Genomic DNA, 26958 nt, shown 5'->3' with positions numbered 1-26958 from the left:
CCGATGTGGTGGAGTACAACGTGGTGGGACACACCTCCGTACCGTTACTGCGTGTCATTCCTTTCGAAGTGGATTCTGCCACGAACACTGACGAGGAAGGTGGAAACACTTACCACGTCCACCGCGAATTTGTACATCCTCACTATTTGCCGGTCAGCAAGTCGTATTTGGACACGGTCAACATTGCTATAAAAGGAGATTTGGGACAAAATATTCCATTCACCAAAGGAAAAGTCACGGTGAAACACCATTTTCGAAAACGGTTCTCTCACGACTCGTAAGTAAGTCATGTATCCAGTGTACCGAGGGGTTGCTCGACAGCGAGGACACGGTTTAGGAGACATGTTAAAATCGGCCTTTCGTTCGGTGGCCCCAGTGTTGAAACCGATGGTGACACGCGGATTGCACGCCTTGAAAGATGCGGCACTGACGCAAGGCAAAGAATTTCTCCAAAATGTCATCATCGACAAACAAAACCCTAAAGAAGCCTTCATGAGGGCAGGCAAAAATGTCTTGCTTCAAACGGGCAAAGACATTTTAGGCCGACGAGACACACCTATAAATGCCCTGCACGCTACCGAGTCAGGCATTCAGCAAGGACAAGGCAGAGAGAGACGACGAAGAAAACACCCTTTCACCAGACTTCAAGCTAGAAAGGCTAAGAAAAGAAGAACCGTTCGAGACTTAGACGTTTTCGATTATTGAGAAAGAAGAAAAAAATGATGCACCGAGAGTCTTGCGCTTGTTCCAAGTCGGAACTGGATCTGTTTGCCATGCCCCCTACCATGATGACCATGCAAGAATCCCAGTGGGTGGAATTTCACCCCGTCTCCTCACTGACGGATTCCGCTCCCATCGAGTTTGAAATCAAAGGACAGCCCGAAGATTACATCGATCTGAATAGCAGTTACTTGTACCTGAAAGTCAAAATTCTAGATAAGACTGGAGGTGCTATAGACGATGAAGCAGATGCTCCCGTCAACAATTTCATGCATTCCTTGTTCAGTGGAGTGGACTTGTACTTGAATAACAAACTGGTCAGTAGCATCATGGATACTTACCCTTATCGTGCCTACCTGGAAAATCTCTTGACGTACGGAATAGATGCCAAGAACACTCATCTCAATGCCTGTGTGGTATGGGAAGCTGACGAACCTACCAAGTTTGAAATATTGGAAACTGATGAAAAGAAAGACAACAATGATGGATTTCTAGAACGAAGAAAGAGAATCACGGGAGTCGACACAAGTTTAGAACTGATGGATCGTTTGCATTTGGACATGTGGTTGCAAGAAAAGTATTTGCTGAACGGGGTGGATGTCCGCCTGAGACTGAATCGTAGCAGTACCGCTTTCCATTTATTGGCTGATAGTGACGGTTACAAAACCAAAATCCAAGAAGCCAGACTCTACGTACGCCGTGTGGAAGTGTTACCTAAAGTGGGAAACGACATCAGTCAGACGTTGAGCAGAACGACCGCCAAGTATCCCATACGACGCGTGGAAGTGAAAACCCTCACCATTCCCAAGGGACAGCGATCCATCATCGAGAATCATCTGTTCCAAGGACAGTTACCCAAACGTTTGATCGTTGGTATCGTCGAGAATACAGCCTTCAACGGAGCTGCCGAAAAAAATCCTTTCTACTTTCAACACTTTGGCGTGTCCAAAATCGAAGTCAGTCGCTATGGCAAGACCTTGTGTACCCGACCTTTCGAACCTGACTTTACCAAGAAGAATTACTTGAGATCGTACTTCTCCCTGTACGAAGCCACCGGACAGTTAGGAACCAATACCAGTCACGGTATTACGTACGAGGATTATGCAGGAGGCTACGCTTTGTGGGCTTTTGATTTCACTCCAGACCAAGGCAGCGACGAGGGACATTTCCACCCTATAAAATCCGGCCAGATTCGTGTGGAAATTCAGTTTAAAGACCGAGACCCTGATGAAACGGTGAACGTCATCCTGTATGCAGAATTCGATAATACCATAGAAATCAACAGTTTGAGAGAAGTCATCCTAGATTACTAGAAACCATGGAAGACTGTTATCCCTCTTTACCTAGTGGAGAAACTTTAAAGATGGAATGTGAGGAGACTGTGGAAAAAGAAGAAGAAGTGATCGTGATGAACTCAAGATGGCCAGAACAAGAAGCCCATTTAGTCTCCTGTTTTGCCAAACACTTGGTCGACAAAATGACGGAATTGATCAAGAAAAATTGTTATGGATGTCAAAACGCTCATCCCAGTCAAATTCAACACGATAAATGCCTGATGTTAAGTCAAGAAGAAAAATTAGACGAATATCTGGACGAGGCTTGGAGTCTCATCTCGGACAAAGATGTGTTGCATCAGTGGTATAAAGACTTGCGTAAACATTCTTGTCCACCATTAACCACTCAAGAGATCCATCGTATCGAAGCTGTCCTGAATCAGAGTGAGGAAACAGAACGAATAACCGTTTATTCGTCAGACATTTTCAAGCAAAAAGTCAGGATCGAATTGACGACTTATTATTACCTGTGAAGAAGAAAAAAAAACATGGATACCTGGGAACTTTATTACCTTTTGAACCACAGTTCGTATACGGCTTCTTGGAATCCTGTCGTCTGTGCTAAAGATGAACTTCCTCATCGCAAACCTCAAGACCATCAAGCTTACGTGATCAACACGGACGACAGTCATCTCCCAGGAACCCACTGGGTAGCCGTCTACTTTCCTCAAGAAGGATGTGTGGAATATTTCGATTCGTACGGATTGCCCCCTTTGGAAGACGATATCATCGACTTTATGAGAAGAAATGCTCAAACCACCCGATTCAATAATGTGAAATTACAAGGCACAGATTCCTTGGTGTGTGGACAATATTGTGTGTATTTTCTGCATCATCGCAGCCTGGGCTATTCCTTAGAACATTTAGTGACTCATTTTGATCCTCGTTCTTCTTCTAGAAACGATGTGAAAGTAGATAGATGGTTTTGTGACCATTATGCTTATCTTTTGTCTCAAGCTAGGAAACGTAGTGTCCATCAATGGCCTAATGATTTCCAAAAGTGGAAATCACAATTTCATTCACAACGTTGTCAGCCCTGTTTAAAGTAGATTGTCAATTGAGAAAAAAATGTTTGTGATTTGAAGAGATTGATTGATGTTATAGTGTTGGATTATTGTTAAAAATGTTAGAGTTGTTGTTTAGTGTTAAGTGATTTTTGAATAAAAAATGTTGTGTTTTGAAAAAAATGCCTTTGTGGTTTGTTTAGCTATAAGAATGTTGGATTGATGCTCTTTCATTTCTTACTATCCCTCTCATAACACTCACTGAACGTTGCGGCTCGAAAACCGTGTGGGGGATGTTTTCCTTCACGTCCGCGCTTTGACTTTAAGAACCGGGGTTGTTTCCAGTCTAACCATCCATTGTCGACTCATCCTCCTACGAAGATGTGCTCCAAACTAGCTAAGCTCAACGAAGCCTACGTGAATTTGCATAGGGTCAGACACAGTCTGATACAGAAGCCAGAAGAAATAGAGAATGTGAGAATGTTAAAAATCACTGAAGACCTGATAGAAGAGCTCTTCAGAGAAGAAATGAACAGGGAAAACGAAGAATGGACAGAGAAGTACAGACTTCAGAGACAGCAGCAACAGCAGCAACAACAACAACAGCAGCAACCTGAAGCTGACAGAGGCTTTGTCGATTGTCGTATCGACACCAAAGAGTTCTTCTTCTCTTTCCGAAGAAGCAGACCTATCGCCAGAAAGTCTATCCTCAGAGGACATCGCATTCTTAGAAACTAAAAAAGAATGCCATAGCAAACAAAAAACAGCCCTTTTCAGGGCTACCCCAATACTCTAGAAAAGAAATAACGATCGATTTGCCAATGTGTGTAGGTAGAGTAGTGTGAAAATAAACACTAACTCTTTTTTTAAAAACTGTGAGGGTATGTGTTTGTGTGTTTGTGTTTGTAAGTGCTTAAGTAAGTTGGTATGGATAGTAGATTAAAATGATGTCTTTTTTTGGTCTTTGAGGTGTATATTTGGAGTTAGATTGGATTGCTTTGCGTATGTGGATAGTCTATTGAAGTGATTTATGAAAAAATTTTAAAATAGTGATGGGTAGCATAAAAAGTGAGTGAGTGTTTCTTTTAGGTCCGCGCGTTGTTGTTTTTTTGGTCATGATCTAGGTAAGATCAATTTTATGTTTTTAGGTGGATGTTTTCCTTCACGTCCGCGCTTTCACTATAGATTGAAACTCGCTGGGCAGTCTAGCTACCTTTGTTGATTGATCAACACCAGAATGAATACCAGAATAAGCAAACTTCTTGAACTCCAGATACATCTGGAATATGTCAGGCGCGTGGTAAATGAACTGGCTGCGGAGGCTATCGTAGAAGAGGAAAGAATAAAGAAGGAAGAGGGGGAGAGAAGACAGAGGGAAGAGGAGGAAAAGAAAATAGGAGAGAGGATGGCTTACAAGATACCAGAGACAGAGGATTGGGGTGATGAAGCCAATCATCCTCCCTCTGCGCTCCCAGCCAAACGAGTCAACTGGAAAGACTGGAGTAGAAGATGCGTGTGTGGCGCCAGGCCAGGAAGGTGCCATCATTAGATAGGTGCATCTGGAGTTCAAAAAAAAACAACAGCCCTTTTCAGGGCTACCCAATACTCTAGGAAAGAAATAACTATTAATTTGCCAATGTGTGTAGGTAGAGTAGTGTGAATATAAACACTAACTCTTTATTAATAGTGTGAGTGTATGTGTTTGTGTGTTTGTGTTTGTAAGGGCTTGCGTAAGTTTGTGTGAATAGTAGATTATGGGTTTTTTATTGTTTCTTTGCGTATGTGGAGAGTATAGTTTGGGGTTTTATTATATGAAATGAGAAAAGTGGGGGATGTTTTCCTTCACGTCCGCGCGTTGTTCGGTCATGATCTAGGTAAGATCAATTTTATGTTTTAGGGGGATGTTTTCCATCACGTCCGCGCTTTCACTATAAGAACCCACAGTGTTCGTCGTTCGCACGATTCTACGGAAAGAAAATGGTAGCTGTATCTGACCTGTTCAACGACTTGAGACACTGTTATTTTTGGATAGCAGATGGAGTATATGTTGTAGAAAGAGTAGAAAAGGAATGGAAATATCCAGTTACAAGGGATTTTGTGACCAGACAAGTGAGGAGTCTGAAACTAGCTATGGATCTCCTTGACGGTATGTTAGAAGAAGAAGTGAAGAAAATAAGAGGATTCATTAACCCTCCCTATGTAAGAGTAGGTAGCTTGAAGGAAGCTCTGGATAATACAACATTAGTAAGATGCTTCCTACAAGATATCTTAGTTTGGACTGAGTGGTCTTTTGTGAAATGGGGTGTTGACCAACTTATAAAAGCCGAGGTACTTATGAAACGAGTGCTGACCCAAGAAGTAGAGAACATAAAGGAAAGGTGGACTAAAGAAAGAAAGGAAGAACAGAATAAGAAGAAGAAATTAGAATTCGACCAACTGAATAACAACTGGATGAAAATACAGGCCAAGTTCCGAGCCATGGGTCACCCGGACTGGATACCAGAAAGAGAAAAGAAAAAGAAGAAAGGAATGATGGACAAAATAAGGGGATGGTGGAAAAAGTTAAGAAGTTAAAAGAAGAAGAAAAAACCCAAAGGCCCTTTTTAGGGCCCCCATATTTCTCGAAAAGAGATAGCCTTTCAATTGCCTACCCCTTTTTTTAAATTTAAATTTAAATTTAAATTTAAAAAACTTTTTAAAAAAAAAAAATCCCATGTTCAATTCCCCTTGAGGCTAGAGTGACCCAAGACTTTTTCCCATGTTAAATTCCCCTTGAGGCTAGAGTGTCCCACGATTTTTCTCCATGTTAATTTCCATTGAGGCTAGAGTGTCCCAGGGGTCTCTGTAATGCTAATTCCCATTGAGGCTAGGGTATCCCACTTAACTACTAACGTGTGCAGACAAGCAGGACAATGTAATCTTTCTTGTCCTTCGCTCAGACAGGGTGGAGAGGCCAAACATCCTGGGCATTTCCATCCGCAATGTTTGTGTTGCTCTCGATTGTTATAGCCATAGTCACATTTCTCACAGTAATAACTGTATCCCAGGAATCCAGTGATAGTGGTAATGGTATCGAAATGGTCATCATGATAATAGACATAAATGTATTTTCCGTCCTTAAAGTCTTTCCCTCGAAACAACAGAGGTCCGCGCATTTCTTGAGGGTGCACTTTCAAGGTGTAGAGTGGAGCTAGGACATCTTGCAATTTCTGCATCTCAGGAATGCCACAGGGTGTATCTTTGGACAGTCCGGCTTGTTGTAACAGGAGTTCTGCTTCGTTTCGTTGTTTGGCTCGGTCGGATCGTTGAATAGTTTTCCAGGCTCTTTTCCATTCTACCGTGTCGTTCTTGTTGGCATAGGTTCGTCCCACAACGATGGCTCAGGCTAAACACATCTGGTCTTGAGAATTGTGAATTTGGACGAGACTCTTTTTGGTGTTGCGAAGGTCGTTCACCAATAACACCTTATTGCGTTGTCCGGTCCCTTGAGGAGGAGAGACGTGGGCCATTTTCAATGTGGCTTTACCATCGGTGATGTCAAACTGGTCATTAGATTGTTGTACGTGTTGAATCTTGTCCATGACTTTGGAAGGGGTTAGTTCTGCGGGTCTGCTAAACTCGATCCAAACAGGGGATTTCAAGCTGTCGTGATCTATGGATAGTGTCAAGCGATCGTCTTCTTTGGGTTGGCTTGAGTACGGTGAGCAAAGAATCCCACATCTCAGTGATAAACCCTTCTGCTTTCTCCAATGGTACGTCGGACTTGAAATCTTTAAACTTCACTGTGTAGGTGTAAGCCGTGGTTCCAACTTTTCTAGAGGAGCGCTTTTCCGTCTCTCGAATGGAATAGTACTTTTCAGGGTTGACTAAGGGTGGTGAACTTTGTTTAGAGGGTTCGGATTCTGGTTCACTCATGTCCTCTTCAAAATCACTGGCATGAATTTGTGCCAAGACTTCAGCTCTGGTACGAGGCGATAGATCACGTTTCTGCCTCTTACTTTCTTCTTCTTTCTTCTCGAATGAATAGGATCGTTTCATCTTGAGTGCAAAGCGTCAAATGACTCAAGTTTAAACACCATAGACTAATTTATAGTCATGGCAAACCAGCGTATATAAAAGGGTGTGTGTCTTGTCCTTTCACTATTCATTTCACTCTCAAACCGAGCACAACGATGGAAGAGACTACCCAGATGGAACGTTTCATCAGAGCTTTGCGAGGGGTCATTAGAAAATTCTCTTCAGACCAGCCGACGAACTACTCTCCTTCCTTTCGAGATAAAAGTCAAGATACTTGCTATATCTGTCAGAAGAAAGGGCATTGGTCTTCAGAGTGTCCAGACCGTCAAAAAAGAACAAAAACAGGGGCTAGAAAAGACAAAAGTCAAGATACCTGTTATTATTGTCAAGAAAAAGGACATTGGTCTCCAGATTGCCCGAAAAAGAAACAAGAGGAGTCGGAAGAAAGGAGGGATTCTTCAGAAGAAGAGAGAGATTCTTCAGAGGAAGAAAGCAGCCAGGTGAAGAAAAAGAAACAGGAGAAGAAAAGAAGAAGGGAAGAAAGTGAGGAGGAAGAGGAGGAAAAAACTGTGACGGTGAAGAAATTGAAAAAAAAAGAGAGAGTAAAATAAAGAAACAGAAGAAGTGAATATAATTTATAAAGTGTTCTGTTGTGAATTGTGAATTGGATTGTAACTATGGAGAAAAGAATGCATTAATTATATAAGGTAAGTGTCTTTGAGTTTTGATTTTAAATAAGAAGCTACACTCACGCACTCATACATAGACATGTACTATAAGGGTAAAATGGTTTGGTTTTTTTTGTGATTTTTGAGTTATTGGCAAATTGAAAGGCTATCTCTTTTCGAGAGAAGTGGGTGGCCCTGAAAAGGGCCTTTTTTGGTGTAGGGGTGAGTTTAAGCAATCAACTTTATCTGCCTTAAGCCTTTGCCACGGCCGAGGCCTACTTCTGATGATGATGATTGGGTTGAAATCACTAAGGGTGGTACGATAGGCTTAGTCACAGGGTTGGCGTGTTTAGCTCGGGAAGGTCGTATTCTCTTCGGTCGTGATAAAGAAGTCTGATACATTTGTTTCAGACTTCTTAACTCCGCTAAAATGTCCAACAGTACCGCGGCCGTTTGATTTTCACCCTCTTGTTTCTTTGCTGCTACTTCTTCTTCTTGTTGTTTTTTTCTTACCTCTTCTTGTTGCTGTTGCTGTTGCTGTAGGAGAAAAGCTTGTTCCGCTTCCTTTTGTCGTTGCATAAATTTCTCCAATTCTTCTTTCTGTCTCTGTCTAAAATTCTCCACTTGCAGTAATGAAGAATGAGACGAAGGTTCCGGAACAAATTCTTGCGAGGTAAGAAAATCCACAAAATCCCAATGTACCTCTTCTGAAAGTAAGTCCGGGTTCCCTTGGGCGGTCTCCACTGCTGGTGCACCCCAGTGAATCGTTTTCTGAGTTTCCGTCATGTTGAATCACTGTCTCGCATCGATTGACTGCACACAGGCGCTAGCGAATCTATATAGACCACGTGACGTCACAGACTGCTCTCTTCGGATTGGATGCGGGCTGACTGAATTTTGTCACGCGTGTTTGGATTGGCGAATGAACTCAATCCGTTTCAATCCTTCCTCTCCCTATAAATAAGCGCAGTTCAGTGCAATCACTCACCTGTTCTCGGAGCCTCAAGATGTGGACCGACGTTCAATCTTCCACCCTTGTGTCAACAATGATATTCAGGACGGACATACCCATGTATGTCCGATCCAAGTGGACTGTTGTCGATAGGACAGATACTAGTCTATGGATGAGAAGAGTTTACATAGAAAGACAAGGATGCCTCAAGAGGGTACTTGTGTATGGACCTGCAGTTAGAAGAAGTTTAAGAAGAAGATGTGACAGATGCCGTCTATGTTGATATTAACATAAAACCAAAGGCCCTTTTCAGGGCCACCCACATATCTCGAAAAGAGACTAACTTTCCATTGCCTACCCCTTTTTTAATCTTTTTTTTTTAAAAAATCCCATGTTCAATTCCCCTTGTCCCTAAAGTAGTTTTTTTTTTTTTTTTTTTTCTAACATGTTCAATTCCCCTTTGTCCCTAGACAAACCCAAACTCTATTCCCATGTTCAATTCCCCTTGTCTCTAGACAGACCCAAACTCTATTCCCCATGTTCAATTGCCTTTGTCCCTAGAATCGATATTTTTTTCCATTGTTCGAATGCCTTTGTCGCTAGAATGGATATTTCCTTTTTTTTTTCCTTTCTTCAATGTTAAATTCCATTGTGGCTAATCTTACCCAGGGTTTTTTGCCCATGCTAAATTTCCATTGTCGCTAATCTTACCCAGGGTGGTTAATGTTAAATTTCCATTGTCGCTAATCTTACCCAGGGGGTGTTTTTGATGCTAATTCCCATTGTCGCTAATCTCACCCCATTCACTACTGATATCAGACGATAGATAGATAGATAGATAGATAGATAGATAGATAGATAGATAGATAGATAGAGAGAGAGAGAGAGATAGATAGATATGTGTGTGTATGATATGATATGATTTGATATTGTATGTAACTCTATACAAAAGTGAAAATAAATGACATACCTGTAGGTCTAAAATGTTTGACTCGAAAACGATTCATGCGATGTGGCGGTCGAAACTGGCGACGTGTCGTTCGAAACGAATGTCTCGACTGTAGGGATGGGACATTTCCTGTGTATAAGGAAATACAAAATTTCCATTGAAAATAGGAACAAAAGTAGCAAGCAAAAATATATACTCTTCTATTATGTATATGAAGTGTAATTTGACAATAGTTACCTAGAGAAGAACTTGGTTTTGTGTCATCCAGAAAAGATGCTGAGTAATTCAAATTCCTAGTTGTCTCGCCTTGAGTCTCTGGCTTCGTCACAACCATGGACGTTAGGGGAGTAACAAATTTGTACTGAAACAGATATATATATTTATATATATATATATATATATATATATATATATATATATATATATATATATATATACTTACAACGACCGATAAGTATACAGTGATGCATGCATACAGGTTAAGTGATAAACTGATAAATTATTGTATTGATTGATTGATTTCCACTGTAAAAAAATACTGAGTTTTTTATCTTTGGTCTTAAGTCGCGAAATTCACCCCCACCCCCACCCCAATATACGTATCAGACCATGTTACTATTAAATAGTCTGATATTTACGGAGAACAAGGTCAATTTATCATGGCATGCAAATTCTAAAGCCATGTGATTTCAGTTCTTGCTTGTGTTTTGGAAAGAGGAACGAACTCTTTTTTATATACGACAACCTGGCATTATTCCTTTCATACACAATAAGAATGCATTGAGCAAACATCAGTGATGTTAGAGACCCCAACCCACAATCACTCCAGGCTTCCACTCCTGCCTCTCATCCTTAGGCAAAGGTCTGGGACTTAAATCATAAAATCAACTGCATAAATGTATTATGTTTTGTGCTAGTACAAGCAATCAGTCGTGTCCGGTAAGGTAAAGCGATAACTAAGTATGTAAAGACGTCTTCGTTAGTTAAAAGTTGTTTCTGTGTGTGTGTGTCTGTATCGAGCAACAAGTCTCTACAGCTTAGCAGTTCTATTTTTAAACAACGTCATGGTCTTTTTGGGAACGTGTCTGTATGTAAACCAGTTAATGATGTTCTTGGGAAGGGGTCTATTTTTAACCCACTTTATGCTGTTATTGGAAACGGGTTTATTTTTAGACCACTTAATGATGCTATTGGAAACTGGTTTATTTTTAAACCACTTTATGCTGTTATTGGGAGAGGGTCTATTTGTAAACCACTTTATGCTGTTATTAGAAGCGGGTCTATTTTTAAACCACTTTATGCTGTTATTAGAAGCGGGTCTATTTGTAAACCACTTTATGATGCTATTGGGAGCTGGGAAAAATAGAAGACTATTCCAGAGCTACCCAGCATGTTTGCTGGTAAACTTTGTACTGGAAGATCAGACAAGAGTCTACATTGATCTTTGTATCTATAGTATCAAGCAAACGACCGTATGTCCAGGTCTTTCGGCACATATTTTACCGACTGATCAAATGAGAGAGTAAATGCTCAACCTCTGTCTATATTGTCTACCGTAGACTCAGATCTCTCAAAACATATTCAACTGGCAGATCAGGTCTACGCTGATCCACCGATCTATAATTTTGGACGCGTAGGCACAGTCCTCCCGGTACATATTGTACTTGCAATTTAGGGTTTGCGATGATCCTTCTATCTATAATTTCCAGCGTAGATTAAGATCTGATAGAACATATTCTATTTATGAATCAATTCATAGATTATACACTGATCCTTCTATCTACAATTTTCAGTTATATGCGAGTAATGTACTAACACAAACTGTACTTGAATACAATAACTCACCTTCAAGGATAGTGCCAAAGCTGACGCTTTAAGAGATTCTTTCTCAGCAGCATCGTCAGCTTCATTCAGTTTTTCCACAATCTGCTTGATGGTTAAATACGCCCACATATTTTCGGTGATTTTTTCAATGGAAGCCAGAGTCGTCATATTTGTAAAGTCTCCAAACTCCATAACAGCAGTATTAATGATTAGGACGGTACTGCCCTCTATGCTGTTACCGATAACTTGTAAGGGGACGGTTTTTGTTTCCTCTTCCGCCATTTTTCCTGCCACAACCATCTCTGAGCCATCGAAGTAACGTTTGAACTGGCTTTTCGTAACAGTGGCGTTATCAACAGATCCTTCTAGATACTGGAATACTAAATCAGTCATAAGAGCGGCCGATATTTCGTCGTAAAACCCAGATATTTGTAATTCAGCATCCGATGCTTCGTAAATTTTTCGTGCGACTCCGTAGTTTTGTGAAGATATAGTTTTCAGAAGATTATAATCAGCGTCTTCACCAAAGGCAAGAGTAAAAATTGGAATGACTCCCCTTTTGTTTTCGACTTCAATATTTTCCAAAATTATATCGGACTTAACTTCACCCACCGTTGCATCCCCGTCCGTGAGAAAGACAATCATCGAATTTCGGAACTCAGATTTTTCTAACGTAAATAAATGCTTGATGCCATCCAGCAAGGCCTTGTTGATGTTAGTGCCTGAAAATATAGACATATATACATTTGTTATGTGTAATGTCCATCCGAATCCGAACCGTATAAAGGCAGATGTGTCGGCGCATAATGGCACTGTAAATCAGGGTATACATAGTATGTTCTATTTATTAAATCACGTGAACGCATAGAACCAGAACTGCCGGTGCATTATGAGTAGACAGATTTGGGTCTACACTCTTCGTGAATGGATACGATGTAAGTAGTGGTCAATTTGGTAAATAAACCCACAAAAAGTTGTTGCATTGGTGAACAAAAAGGAGATAATTATTGTTTCAAACACGCCATGGTACTGCTACGTCATCTATGGCATTCGCCGAATCGAAATCCGTTATTTGCTTATTAAAGTAGGTGACAGATTTTTTATCCCTTAAGGGCTTTAGCTATCATAGTATGAAAATCCTTCTTAACCGCCATTTTTATTGTAGAACTAACTATATACATGTGTTAACATGTTAAAATTTATTCCGAAGAGGTTTCCACGAACAATTTGAAAACAAATTCCAAGATACCTAAATTTTAGAATTGTATGGCCAGACGAAGGATAAGATTCGAGTAAACCTAATATTTCCATCAACAGGAAGACATGGGAGGAAGTGTTTCGCCCAGTTTAGTCTGTAAGGATATTTATAATGTTAATGTACAATTCGCTCGCTACTCTAATAATTGTGGGTCCCGAGTGGCCGAGTGGCCTAAATCGCTTTCCGTTACGGATCACTGCCATCTCACCTCTGTCTGCATGGGTTCGAGTCTCGGATTCGGCTAATGTGGATATGTGAGAAAGCTTGCCAGGAGCTTCTCGTGGGTCGGTGGTTCTTTCCGAGGATTTCCCGGGTTCTTCCTCAACCATTTATACTGGCCGCCATGTATAGCCTATCGTGTGCTGAAAAATGGCGTTAAACTACAGCAACAACACTTCTAATAATTATCTCCCTTTATGGCATAAGGGTGGTAGAACGGTCCCAATGGGTTATTCTGCTTGCCATAGAAGGCGACTAATATATAAATATTTGGCTCTCGGACTTTGTACTTTAAGGATATTAAACTGGTCACTTTGATATCCCTTGTATCCCTTTTAGGAGATTCTAGAAGTAGGGAAAATACTTCCCCCAGGCCAGTTACGATTCCTTAACTCTTGGCGGGAAAATTTGTTTACGTTTTCCTGCCGGTTTATGTATTTGGGAGCAGTTCCACCAAGACAGCCCGGGCTCCACTCTTAAGGCGTCATTTTGTAAAATAAATAATACTGAGCCTAAATATCAGGTCACAAGAAATAACATTTTTTGCCCACCTTACATAGGTATATACATCGAGCAGCCCACCCGGCTGTCTTTGGTATTTGCAGAGTTTGGCAAACTCTCTTTTTGGCAACGAGAACGCCATATCAGTTGGCGAGTTCTATCCCGCTTTAAAATGACTGCTAATAAGCTAATCTTTTTTTCTTTGCAGATGCCACATTGACTTAGCGTAACGGCGACTTAATGATACCTTAAAAAAAGCCATTGGAATTAACTTTGTATTGTATGCAAGGCCACTGATGAAATATCTGCTGCCAAGCTTATTCACGTTCTCATAAAGGCGTAACCAAAGTATTAGCATTTGCCACTGGCGGATTTACTCAACGAGTTGACTGATAAGTGATACGTTACGCTTTACAAGCGCAATCCAAGCGGCGGAAAAACTACTTCGGAAGCCCAAAAGTACTCGAAGGCTATCAACCCTTGTTATGTTTTTTTTTTAATTTTGTTGTCTTTTGAACATTTACAAATCACAGGCAGATCTGCAGTAAAGTTGTCTTACATTCTGGGTTTCTACGCGGCAAAACTGAGTTGCACGGCGCCTGTTGCGTCGATAGAACGTTCTGATTACATCACAAATACAAAGCCGCCAAAGACTGATGCGAAACCATAGCGTGTGTGGTTTGCGGCGTTGGGCTTTACTTCTTCGCTAGTTTCTCGTTCTTGCTGTTGAAGCTGCCGGTTCGCGAAGCAAAACTTTTACTGAACGTTTCGTTTGTTGGTGGAACGGCTGCTGTAAATGGACATTAAATAGACTGGATGTGTTGACCTCCTGAGGGAAATATGTGCATCGGATGTATTGAAGTTAACCTCGCGCGAATTTTGGGTTCCATTGTTTTCCTCAGCATTGGATTTATCTGCGATTTTGGCGGCTTCGCCTCGATGTTGAGCTCGCACTATGAGCGTCAGAGCCTAGATCGGCCATTGGCGACTCGTAATAAAATGATCACGTTATTTCCTTTGCGCTCACTCTTTTCGGAGGATGTGTAATTTTGTAAATTTTCATGATGAGATAAACTCTTCGTTTGCGGAGTAGTGGCTACGGTTGGTGATGCAGTTCCTTTTAGAGTCCACAAAAACTGATATTAATGCAAGTTTTCCTCCTTTATTTGAAGTCGCTTGCAAACGTAGCTGCCGATCATTGAAATTATGGCAGCAGCGACTGAGGCTAGTTCGACCACAAAGGCAATAGGAGCGGAAACACATTGTGTTGGGCAGACTAACGCCTGTGACGCTTGCCCAATTCGCATGGGCTTTTGAAGACATGTCAATTCCGCCAGTTCTTTTAGGCCCTTTCTGTTTTTTACAGCTCTCGGCGTTCTTCGGCTTCTTTTTGCAAAATTGTTTCAACTTGAAAACTTTTGTGCAGATGAATTTCTTGCGTACGCGTTTGATCTGCTGTTTGTAGTCGCGATTTTTTTTTCTCCAGTTTCCTCGTCATCTGTTCTGTTGATCAGACTGGTCGATCATGTTAACGATCCAACTGCAGGAAATGGATAGTGACTTAAACACGTGCATGTGGACGGCTTTGGCGTATAAAATGACATCGCCAGAGCCTGGTTTAACCCCATAGTCCACAGTGCACCAAAGAGCGATAGGGAACCAATCTCCGTTCCGCGTATAAATTGTCATTGCCAGACGGTTGAACACTGCAGACATCCGTAGGTCAAAAGGTGACAGGGCCTAAAGCTCCATTTGGCATCTGTCTCAGAGAAGAGCCTTTTGATTGCAACTACGAGCTATTAAGGTGAAGGGAAACACTAATCGTCCAGGGCCATTATAAACCCAAGATCCTCGAACATGCTGTAAATGGCAGTATCGAACTAAGCATTAATCGCGGCATCGTGTTTGTCGGACCAGCTCATCATGGTACCACTTTCATTTATCATTCTTTTTAGTAAGGATACCTCAGCGTTGAAACCGCTTCTTGCCATAAGCTCTGACTGAGCTTAGTTCAATAGCAATTTGGATGCAATTGTCGCGGCTAAGGCCGTTGTTCCTTCAGTTGCAATAGTGCGGACAACAACGGTATTGATTGTGGCTGGATGCGAAATTCAGGTTTTCCGGTAATTGTGTAGCAGTCTTTGTTGACGCTGGTTTTCATGACAGCATTTTATATGCGTTTGACATGGGTACCGGTTGTGATACCAGTCCAGACTGTTGCGCTGATAATTTGTAATTGAATGCGAAGGACAGCAGTAGCTCATTCGTTTTGTTCTTAGCTAAGCTCGAGATTAATTTTGGTTTCCCAAAAGGTAAAATTCTGGCGTTTCTAGTCTTAAACGCTGAGCGTTTGCTGGATTAAGGACCCATCTCCTATGTGCCGCCCGAACTACTTTGGTCGCACGCGTACATCTGTCCAAATCACTCGAAACCAAGGGGTTGTGTGTATTTCATCTAGGTGAATGAACAGGTGCATATCGGGCACCGGACTCGGTGGGTCCTCAAATATCTTTGGTAAATCCTGAGTGAAACAACAACACCAGTACGATGCTTGACGGAGTCAACCTACGTGTACAGCTTGCCCATGATTAATTCGACGTGCTGCCTATGTCGGTAATCAGCATGAAAACCCGTTTTGTTCTGTCGTTGTACAGCAATAAAAGGCCTGAAGTGCTCGACCTTGTTACCATTTCGACTGAATGGAGTTTGTAGGAGCCGCATTGCAGAGAGACAAGATATCAAGAAAGTGGTATCATATCAGCCTAAACAGGTAAACAACAGTTGCCTAGGTTATCCGATAGGTTGTACCATCCATCACAGTAGGAAGATTCACGCAGCTCTACCCCATTTAGAACAAATGTATTTAAAATAACCGTGCCATCTAAAGCTTCTCTTAGTGCCACAATTACCTCGACCATGTCATTGCATGCATATTCAAATGGGAAGCCAAGGAGGAAAATCTTCAACCGCGGACACGCCATTAACTGAGTTTAAGTCCGGAACATTTTGAAGAGGAAATTAAAAAACTTTAGGCGAATACGAGGGCCAAAAATCTGACGCTTCCAAACAAAGAACCTCTTTCCCATCTTGCTCTACAATAAATTGCCAATAAAGTCAGTCGACCTCAGAAGCTGTACCATAGCACAAAAGGGCTAAGCAGTCGAAGAACACTAAGATTAACGTCAGCAGTGAACTTTTACGACTTTACGACCGAGTATGATCTGCCTGGTGACGCAAAGATAATGGGATTATATTCGAAGATCGTCTCCGTTGAAGAGGACGGACGGAATGATGATCACGGTAAGCAAATGAGGTTCTGACACTACCAGGCGAACTTTGTTCTTTGGTGCACGACAACTGGATGCAACGTGCATTTGACAAGATCAAACCATCGCCCAAACTGTTTAGGAATTTCATGTATTGTACCTGAGGTTTGCGCGAAACCTGCAGTTCGAACGAGAACCCGATCAATATGGAGTCATGCATGCTCATTTGGAACAACGTTAACTTCAGCAGGGCAACAGACTGGCACAACACCAAGATAAGGAAAAACGCACTCGGCCCGTTCTTTTACGTTGCAGCATACTCTTCGTTGCGGCGAAACGTAACGCATCGACGTTATAAGTGAAAATGCTAGAATTTCTTACTTTTACCAATACAACCAAACGCCCAAAAGTTTCTTCCAGACGTCGTTTATCCTTAGGACCTTGGCAGGTTTCACATGACCAGGCCTGGTGAACAAAGTTATGCAAGGTTTTTATTTTGTATTTATCATCCTGGGATAGAAATTGCAACTTTTGTGCTCTGTCGTCATTCGAAAAATGCATTGACCGCGCAAAAGCAGTTTTAGCTAACATGCATATAGGCCCGTGGGTGGCCGTTAACAGACCCGTGGATGGATGAACCAGAACTGCTTCCCAGATACGAGAAAATATTTGGTTGCAAGCAAAGCAAGCTGGACTATGGAGTTACGCAGTCTAAGAAGGAGCTAAACTTTGGTAGCCTCCATGGTTACAATAATAACATACTGTTCGATCGTGAGGATAATTATCTAGGAAACAACGAACACGCAAACTCACAATCTTCTGTTGTCACTCCGACGCAGCTAGCAAAGGCACCAGGCGCGCCTTCAGCCGTTATACCGACGTCTGTCACACCAGAGGCGCTAATTTCAGCCAATGGAAAGTCCGGCAAGAATTTTTGTGACTATCTTACGGCACGACTCTTAGCTTGAGCAGCAGAGAGGGTGAACAGACCATAGAATTCCGACAAAACAAATAAAACAAACAAATAAATCATCTCGTAGAAAGGTCAAGATTTTACAAATGAACTTTTCCTTGAGATGTTTTATTTCTGTAATGACCGATTGTACTAATAAAACCTCAGTTTGAAATAGTAGCTAAAAAATAAAGTACTCTACGTGTTTATTTATTTCTTGTTTATTTTTTTGACGACCAACGTTGGTAGGTACCCTCTCTGCTGCTCCTCTTCTGCTGATATTAATTAAATTATTAGGTTATAATAAAATGATACATCCAGAATCTCATACTGCAAGAACAGCTCGAGAACGATTAGAAGCAATTAAAAAATTTCTTCCTGTCAAAGACTCATTTAGAAAAAATCTACAAGCGCAGCAAGAAGCAAAATTTGAGTTTGAAGAAGGAACTAAAAAACTATTTAAACCCGTCACTGCAGCTACTGAACAAGTTACAACTGTCATCAAAGAAGATCTTCTTCCGGTATCAGAAAAAATAGCAAGAAGAACTAAACAGGCAAAGAAGATTTTACGAGACCTTCCAACTGACATAGCTGCAGCTCAACCTCCACCTGTTGGTGAGGAAATACTTGAAGGTATTGGAGAACTTCGTACTGAAGTCGCCGATGTGAGAAAAAAACTTGCATCTAAATCCAAACCAGCAGGAGAAAACGTAGAATTAATTGCAAAATTTAACGAAGGAGTTGTTGAGGAAATTAGAAATATTGAAAGAGAGAAATTACCTGAGATGATATTAGATAATATATCTAATAAATCTAGTATTTTAAAACCCGGTCATGAAAAAACAAATGATGATAATTTCATTAAATGGATATATCGCGTATATTACAACAAAAAACAAGCTAGAGGTCTAGAATACGAAAGTCTTGATAGAGAAGTAAAAAGACTTTATAGAGAGAGACTGAAACAACTAGAACAAGAAGAATTCTCCCAGTATCAGCTTCCTCCACCTCTGCAACAAATAGAACAACAACAATCTTCTTCGCCACAGCAAAGGTTGAGGTCGGAACTTAAAAGGACTAAAGAGTCACTTAAAAAAACATCCTCCTCGAAGAAAATTCCTTCACCTTTACGTAAAATTTCTGCACCGAAAATGACATTTACACCGACAGATTCACCATCTGGATCACCCTCGCCCACCACTGAAGTACTTACTCCGGTAATGCAACCACCAGTATTTAAAACACCTCAAGATGAACCTAAAACAGGACGTGGTTTATGTCCTGATAATATCATCAATGACGTGTCACGGTTAGAAGTTCTCATAGGAGGAAAACGAGCTGAAAATAATTCACCAGAAATAACCAATGAAGCAGCTGATATTTGTCGGCGACTATTTCAAGGTGGTATCATGGATATCGGCGTTTACCGAGAACTTATTGATGAGCTCGTTGATGAGTAGTTGTTAGATAAATGGTAAATAAAATAAGATGATTGTGCATGATAATCATCGTAAACCCACACAGGTCAGGGCGGTAAACTCACGATTACCAATCTATAGTGTTATTTACGGAAATGGACTTGGTGATGTCATTCGGGGATTATTCACGAGGATAGCTCCCAAAGTAGCACCTGTAGCAAAACAATTATCGATGAAGGCTATTGATATTGTTCGTGATAAAGCTCCTGGTGCAATTCTCAATGTTGCTGGTAAGGCGTTCTCGGCGATCAAGGAAAGACTAGCACGATTATTGCGACGAAAACAACAACCACCGGTGAAACTGGCAAGTACTGAGGTGATGCCCGCAGACGTAAGTAAAATAATAAATCAGGCTGCAAATCAAAAACTAGCGGCGATATCTGAAGAAGCAGAAAAAAATATAACAGCAAATTTAATAGCAGGAAGTGGTCTTCGTCGACGATGATCATCATTTGGAAAAATGGTAACTATAATAAAAATGTTCAGGCGCGAATCAGACCCAGCATTTGATATGGAGGCACCTGTCCTTAAGTACGAGTCGGTACGTGATTATCAATTTTATTCCTATGACGCAAGACTACCAAATCAGCGAGGGAGAATCGAATTACAGGTTCATGATACAAGTAGATATTTCTTGCCCGCTGAAGCGTTTATTGAAGTAGAAGGTAGACTTGTAACGGATGTTGTAGCTAATACGCCATATGCTGCTAATTTACGTGTTGGTTTTGTCAACAACGGGATTATGGCATTATTTAGTGGCGCCACATACATGATTGATGGAAAAAATATTGAATCAATTCAGAATGATGTCGACGTTGCTACAACAATAATTGGTCTGGCGAGATATTCTGACGACTTTACAAGATCAGCTGGTCCAACAATGATGTTTGCCAAGGATATTACTGACAACGCTGATCATATCAGGTATGCTAAAATACGGACACCACAAAATACTGCATCTGATCCACAACCGGTTGCTGATGGTCCTGAATACGCAGCCAGACCAGCTGCTGCTTTTGATATTGTAAAAGGTGATAGCACGACTTTCAACTTGGGATTTGTAACACGCCAAGCAGCGCTGTCGGGAGATGATAGAAATTTTTCGTGTGCAATTCCATTATCTCACATCTTTGGATTTTGCAGAAATGTTAGAAAAGTCATCTTTGGAGCTAAACACACAATTGTGCTCGTAAGAAAAGGTGATGATAATGATGCAATCTGGCGAGGTGCTGGTGTTGTTGCTGCTGGTAAAGTAAATATATCAAAACTTTCATTGTGGATGCCAGTAATGACTCCATCTATTACTGAGGAACAAAAATTACTATCTTTTATGGATCAAGGAGGTAAATCATTGCTATCATGGTTAACAGTAACCACAGATGCTGCTCAAAGCAATATTAATGGTTTATTTACATGGCATATAGCATCACAACAGGGTGTTTCTGCACCACGACATATTTTTATTGCATTGCAAAATATTAACCGGATAAATGATCAAGAACAATCACATATGATATTTGATAACCTTGGAGTTAGTGAAGTATCCTTACGGATAAATGGACATCAAGAACCATCCGAGGATATACAACTAAATTATGCACAAAATCATGTAGCGCGCGCATATCATCGTTTAATGTCGTTCATGGGACGTGATCAAAATATAGATACTGGTTTGCAAATATCACAATTAGATTTTACAGGTCTATATCCGATTTATTATTTTTCACTAGAACATCTTGATTTATCCAAACAATCTGTTGTTGATATACACTTTCGAGCTCATGTTACTAACCCACCAGCTGGTGGTGCCTTTTACAGAGCGATCGCGGTCATACTTAGCGACAAGGCCATGTTACTTGAAGGTGGCAGTGGTCGAATGAGGGTCGTTGATGCACCGGTGGAAAATCTTTAATCGTGTTATTTAGAAAAATATTATTTATATAAAAATGTCGTATAGTCATGTTAATGTTACTCTGACCCCGGGTCAGGTAAAAAAGCTTCAATCAAAAACCGCCAACAAATGCGGAACTAAAATATCACTAAAACGAGATCATATTAGTGGTGGTCCAAACAAATTATCGTTGACAAATAATCAGATTAAACATTTCAATAAAGCCCTAGAATCAAAAACTGGAGTTCAATTTCATCTCTCCCCGAGCGCCATCAAAGACATGGTTAAAACGGGTGGTATATTCCCACTACTTGCGGCCATTCCGGCATTAATAGCTGCAGCTGCGCCAGCCGTAGCAAAAGCAGCCGCGTTAGGTGCTGTTGGAACAGCTGCTGGAATGGCACTAAAGAAAGCAACAGGGCAAGGATACAAAAAAAAGGGACGCGGTCTAAGATTACCGGGATCTCGTTGGGGGAGAGGCCTAAGGCTTCCAGGGTCATTTCGTTAGACGTTCCAGCATCAAATTTTGATTTACTTAATGCCGCTAAAAAATTAAAAATATCTGCCTTTAGAGGTGTTTTTATGCGAGATCAATTACCGAAACAACCAAACAAACTAGAAACAGGTATTATTAATCTTGACAAACGTTCCGGACCCGGTACTCATTGGGTATCATACGCGGTTGACCCGCGTGGAATTGTTTATTTTGATTCCTACGGGTTAGCTCCACCTGTTGAATTTATCAAGTATGTCGCACCACTCCACGCAACAACCAGAGGTTATAAAGTTTGGTATTCAACGCTACCCACACAAACAATGACAGATCCGCCAATATGCGGCCGTGAAGTAATTAATGTACTCGACGCTATATCAAAATCATCCAGGCCGCCACAACCGATATGTTGCGCGTAAAGCATTTTAAACAACGGATCTTATTATAATGGTTGACATTTACAGAAGATCTTCTTCACGCGTTAAGAAAAAGCCCGGCGACGTTGATCTGTCGAAGTATGCGACTAAGGATGACCTCGCTGATATCATGAACCTGGCTGGAGTTGACCCAGATGAAGTTGTTATTTTTCAAGATCGATATGGTAAACTAAAAACCAGCAATATCAAATGGAATGATATAGTCCGGCGAGTACTCGGTGCAGTTACGGATAATATTCCCGTGTTTACTGATAGCGGCAAAATCAGAGATTCAAGTATGTCACTTAAAACCATCAGAGATGAAATTGCAAAAAGTGTTGCTAATCGCGTGAGAAACACCGGTGACACAATGATGGGTGAACTTAGCATGAACGGGAACAAAATAGTAGTTTTAAAAGATCCAACATCTGACGAAGACGCAGCAACAAAAAAATACGTCGATGTCAACTATGGCACCGTAGACGGTAAATTATCCACGTTACGGGCCGAGTATGACGTTCACGCAGGAGCTTTTGGAAGATTTCGAAGAAATTTTCAAAAAATCGATGATACCATAGATAAATTCTTCGGTACTCCACGCGCCATTGACATGAAACTCACTGATATCAAAACTGACCTAGACACGATCAAACAAAAACAGCAAGACATCGTAGCGGGAATTCCTGAGATTGTCAGCAAAACCAATTTGATTAAAATTCCAGCTGGAATAACTCCCGGGCATATCACAAACATCGTATGCACGGTATCATCGGGATTTGCAACATGGTCGCAGCAAAATAATACTATCAAATATACCGCAACAGTCACTGGCGTGTACAGGCTGTCTGTGTTTAGTGCTGCAAAATTTGAAATATTTACAACGTTTCCATGGCGTCATTCCACCGACAGGTTTTCCGGGGTTGTATCTGTTGTATTAAATAGCGGAACCGAAGAAATATTTATTCTGGAAGCAGATGATAAGAAATTAACCGCAACATCCTTCTGGTGGTGTTTGGAATTTGTAGCTGAAACACCTCAATTGGTTACTGTATAAAAATATATATGGACGGTGCACAATACAGATACAATCAAGCGCGTGAATGGCAGGCTGCGCTAAAAGATCAAGTCGATCAATATACAGTAAAAGTAAAAAAATATCGACGACGATTGGTTATCGTTGATGTGATTGTTTATTCAGTATCCGCTGTTGTTGCTGGAACCGGTGTAATATTATCAGCGTTGACAACGATGGCACCAGTAGCTGTAACTATCTGTATTTCAGCAGCAACAACTATTGCAGGTGTGCTTGGTATCATCACAAAAAAAATATGTACTTGTACGAACGAAAAATTATCCGATTACAAAATAAAATTACATACAGCGACGGTAGCATACTCGAAATTATCCTCGTTGTTATCAGCAAGTCTCAGTGATGGAATTATATCTGATTTCGAATTTTCAATGATAACCAAAATATACGACGAAGGTATCGGTATTAAAGATACAAGTATCAATAATGACAGAATTACTCCAGCAGATCGTGACCAACACAACTCCGCCAAAGATAACGATGATCTCGGTAAGTTCAATTAATCCTGAATTTAGTGTTAATTTTCCTACTGCAATTCCAGTAAAAGAAATAGCACTAGCACAATTACGAGTATATTACAGCTGGCCAAATATCAGATCAAAATCATTTAATGGTACACCAGCAAATAATTCGCTCGTATTTACTAACAACAACAAACCCGATGGAACACCTGACTGGGTTGTTGTTGGTATACCAACTGGCAGTTACGAGATTGAAGAGATCAGTGAGGAATTTGCGCGTAGAATAAAATCAATAACGGGAAAAGAATCAAAAATATCAATTAATGTTCATGAACCCACCCTGTCCTCGACGATTGAAATAAACTCGCCTGATTATGCCGTTGATATTTATCAATCCACGATAAGATCCGTACTAGGTTGGCCTGAAATATCACCACCGATAACACCGATACCACCAGAGCCGAAAAAGTCTGATTATGTCACGGATAGACAATCATATCATGAAATTAATCCATCATACGGAGAAGAACTACGTATTTTAAAAAATAAATCGATGCTCAGCAGGTTTTTCGTTTTCAGTTATGATGAGTTATGGGCTTTTAACAATTCCGGGGAAAAAGCAAATAGTTTTAGTCTTCATCGGAGTGATATTATTAAATATTTTCAGGAAATCAATCAAGAATGTAAAAAACAACTAGATCAACTAAATCAATATTTTAACGAACATATTTTTGACATATCAGCGTCATCGCGTGAAAAAATCATCACGCGTGTGGAAATATTAAATCAGCTTATATCAGATATGGAATATTTTAATAACCGAATTGTTCAAGCGATGGTTAGTTTAGAATCATTTGAAGGATATGACGCAAAAAGATGGTTAGAAAAATATAAATTAACAGAAGCCGATGTACCAAATTTTAAATTTCCCGGGTATAGTGTAACCGAGTTAAGAAAATCTATCAATGATGTCATTGATGAGTTTTTTCCTAAAATACTCCATGCATGGAGAAAATTAATTCCACCAGCAGCTGTTCTTAGATATGATAATAATCCACATGGCGGTGGAAGACACGTATCTCCGGGGATCGTTAATATAACACCGACGGTCGCGGTCAATCTGGTTTGTGACGTAATCGATGGCAGCTATCAAATAGATCTCGGAAGATCAAATCAAGCTCAACAAGGATACATCCTGTACACGTTCACACCACAAGTTCCCCCTGGAAGTTTAATCGTGCAAGAACCAACTAATCCTGTGTATTTACGGTGTCACAATAATATGTTAACACGAATCAATTTTAAACTCACAGACCACCTTAATCGCTTAATTGACATACGTGAAGAAGAGCTTGTAATAAATCTGTATGTGAAATCTTAAGGATTTCTGTCTAAGGACTTCCGTCGTAAGACTTCCGTCGTAAGACTTTATCGTAGATCTTCATGTAATGGAGGGTTTTTACACGCGAGGATTTCTTAACAGTTAGAAGAACATTTGTAACAGAGATCAGAATCAAATTCGATCAACTTAAAAAAATAAATAAAAAAATATTTTATTATTACTGGCACAAATTTGTGTTTGGTACAAATTAATCGGCCCAGGCAACTAAAAAAGCTGGTCGATGAAAGTAAAATTAAAATTTCTATCACAAAAAAATAGAATTTATTAATTAGGATTTATTAATTTTCCTGATTTTTACTGAAATTGTACAAATTACTTGATTTTGACTACCAACTACCCCCTCAGAAACATAAAAATGCACGAATTACTTGATTTTGACTACCAACTACCCCCTCAGAAACATAAAAATGCACGAATTACTTGATTTTGACTACCAACTACCCCGTCAAAATCAAGAAAGTTCTAACCTTGTCAAATTGTTCCTAATAAATTTTATTTATTATAAATTAATTTTATTTATTAATAATATTATTTTTACTGAGGATTTTTTTTTTTTTACTAAAATACAACGAAATTGCTCAATTTTCCTGATTTTGACTACCAACTACCCCGTCAGAAATCAAGTAATTCGTGCATTTTTCTTTGATTTTGACTACCAACTACCCCGTCAGAATCAAGTAATTCGTGCATTTTTCTTGATTTTAGTAAAAAAAAAATAAATTAATTCAGTAAATAAATAAATTAATTCAGAAATAAATAATTTGTAAAATTAAGAAATTTGTACAATTTTATGTTTTTGATGGGGTAAATGGTAGTCAAATTAAGAAATTTGTACAATTTTATGTTTTTGATGGGGTAAATGGTACTCAAATTAAGAAATTTGTACAATTTTATGTTTTTGATGGGGTAAATGGTAGTCAAAATTAAGAAATTTGTACAAATTTGTTAAATTTCAGTAAAAAAAAACAAATTACTAACCCATCAAATTCAGAAATAATATTTCTGATCAAAGATCTCAGTCATCTTCAAAATTACTACTTTGGATCGTTTCACGATCTAACATTATTTTTCTTAATAGTCTTATACGGGTACTAATCGTTTTCTTTGCCTCATACTCGTGGGATAATAACGACTTAATTCTTTCTACGGCGGTAGAAAGAGGAACGAACTCCTTCACATGATCATCTTCTACGGTAGCTAGCGACTGAAACATTGCCGATTGAATCCATTTCATGAGCCTGTATTCAGATGATAGTGTGTGTCCCCATGGTTTTACGTTCTTGTAAAATCTCAAAGTCAGAAACTATTTTTTCAGGATTAAGTTCATCAGATATATTAATTCCATCTTTTTTTAATTTTTTAATAGCAACAATTACATCATTGATATTTTCATGGTTCATTTTATAATATATGAATCTTTAAAATAAAAAAAAATATCCCAGAACCCCTTCGAGTTCGTCGGGATGTTTCAAGGACAGCACAAACATATAACTTAATTAAGGTACGCTCAGCAAAAACCCACCCATAATAATTAATCCAGTGGGTGATACGAAAAATAGGTATCAACCACAAGTCAATATTGTGGTTGGGAATTTGCTGAGCGGGGGGGTTTTTGCGGTTCCCCCCACTATTATAAAAATCGCAATTATGCGTACACCACCGACAAATTGTCAGCCATGGGGGTTTGATCCTGGACCGCGAGCGTCACAGTCCAATACCATACTGATCGAGCTATCAAACATTGTTACGAACATATGTTTCGGAAGTTAATATATAGCTAGCTATATAGCTAAGGAACCAATATTTACACTAAACAGCGGTTTCTGAATAATAACAGTTTCTGTATTTATAACAGCGGTTTCTGAATAGTAACAGTTTCTGTATTTATAACAGTTTCTGAATAATAACAGTTTCTGTATTTATAACAGCGGTTTCTGAATAATAACAGTGTCTGTATTTATAACAGTTTCTGAATAATAGTTTCTGTATTTGTAGCGGTTTTCCTAAGCAGACTGAGAATCAATAACAACAGTTTCTGTATTTGTAGCGGTTTTCCTAAGCAG

General features: G+C 39.9%; 1 protein-coding gene across 4 annotated transcripts in view; it reads right to left on the bottom strand.

The window, feature by feature from the left end:
- The window catches only part of LOC149803953 (inter-alpha-trypsin inhibitor heavy chain H3-like), a 115612-nt gene that overhangs the window by 62557 nt on the left and 26097 nt on the right, over nucleotides 1–26958 (bottom strand). For all 4 annotated transcript variants that reach the window (XM_089953787.1, XM_089953788.1, XM_089953785.1 and 1 more), the window contains exons 7-9: nucleotides 11490–12190; nucleotides 9882–10005; nucleotides 9666–9773 (exon numbers count right to left, since the gene is read on the bottom strand). In XM_089953787.1, coding sequence (XP_089809913.1) covers nucleotides 9666–9773; nucleotides 9882–10005; nucleotides 11490–12190 — 933 coding nt within the window. The remainder of the gene's footprint in view (nucleotides 1–9665; nucleotides 9774–9881; nucleotides 10006–11489; nucleotides 12191–26958) is intronic.

Source organism: Sinohyriopsis cumingii, chromosome 3, assembly GCF_028554795.1.
Source record: "Sinohyriopsis cumingii isolate HCF-2022 chromosome 3, ASM2855479v2, whole genome shotgun sequence".
Lineage (NCBI taxonomy): Eukaryota > Metazoa > Mollusca > Bivalvia > Unionida > Unionidae > Sinohyriopsis > Sinohyriopsis cumingii.
This window is presented reverse-complemented; position numbering and strand designations above follow the sequence as displayed.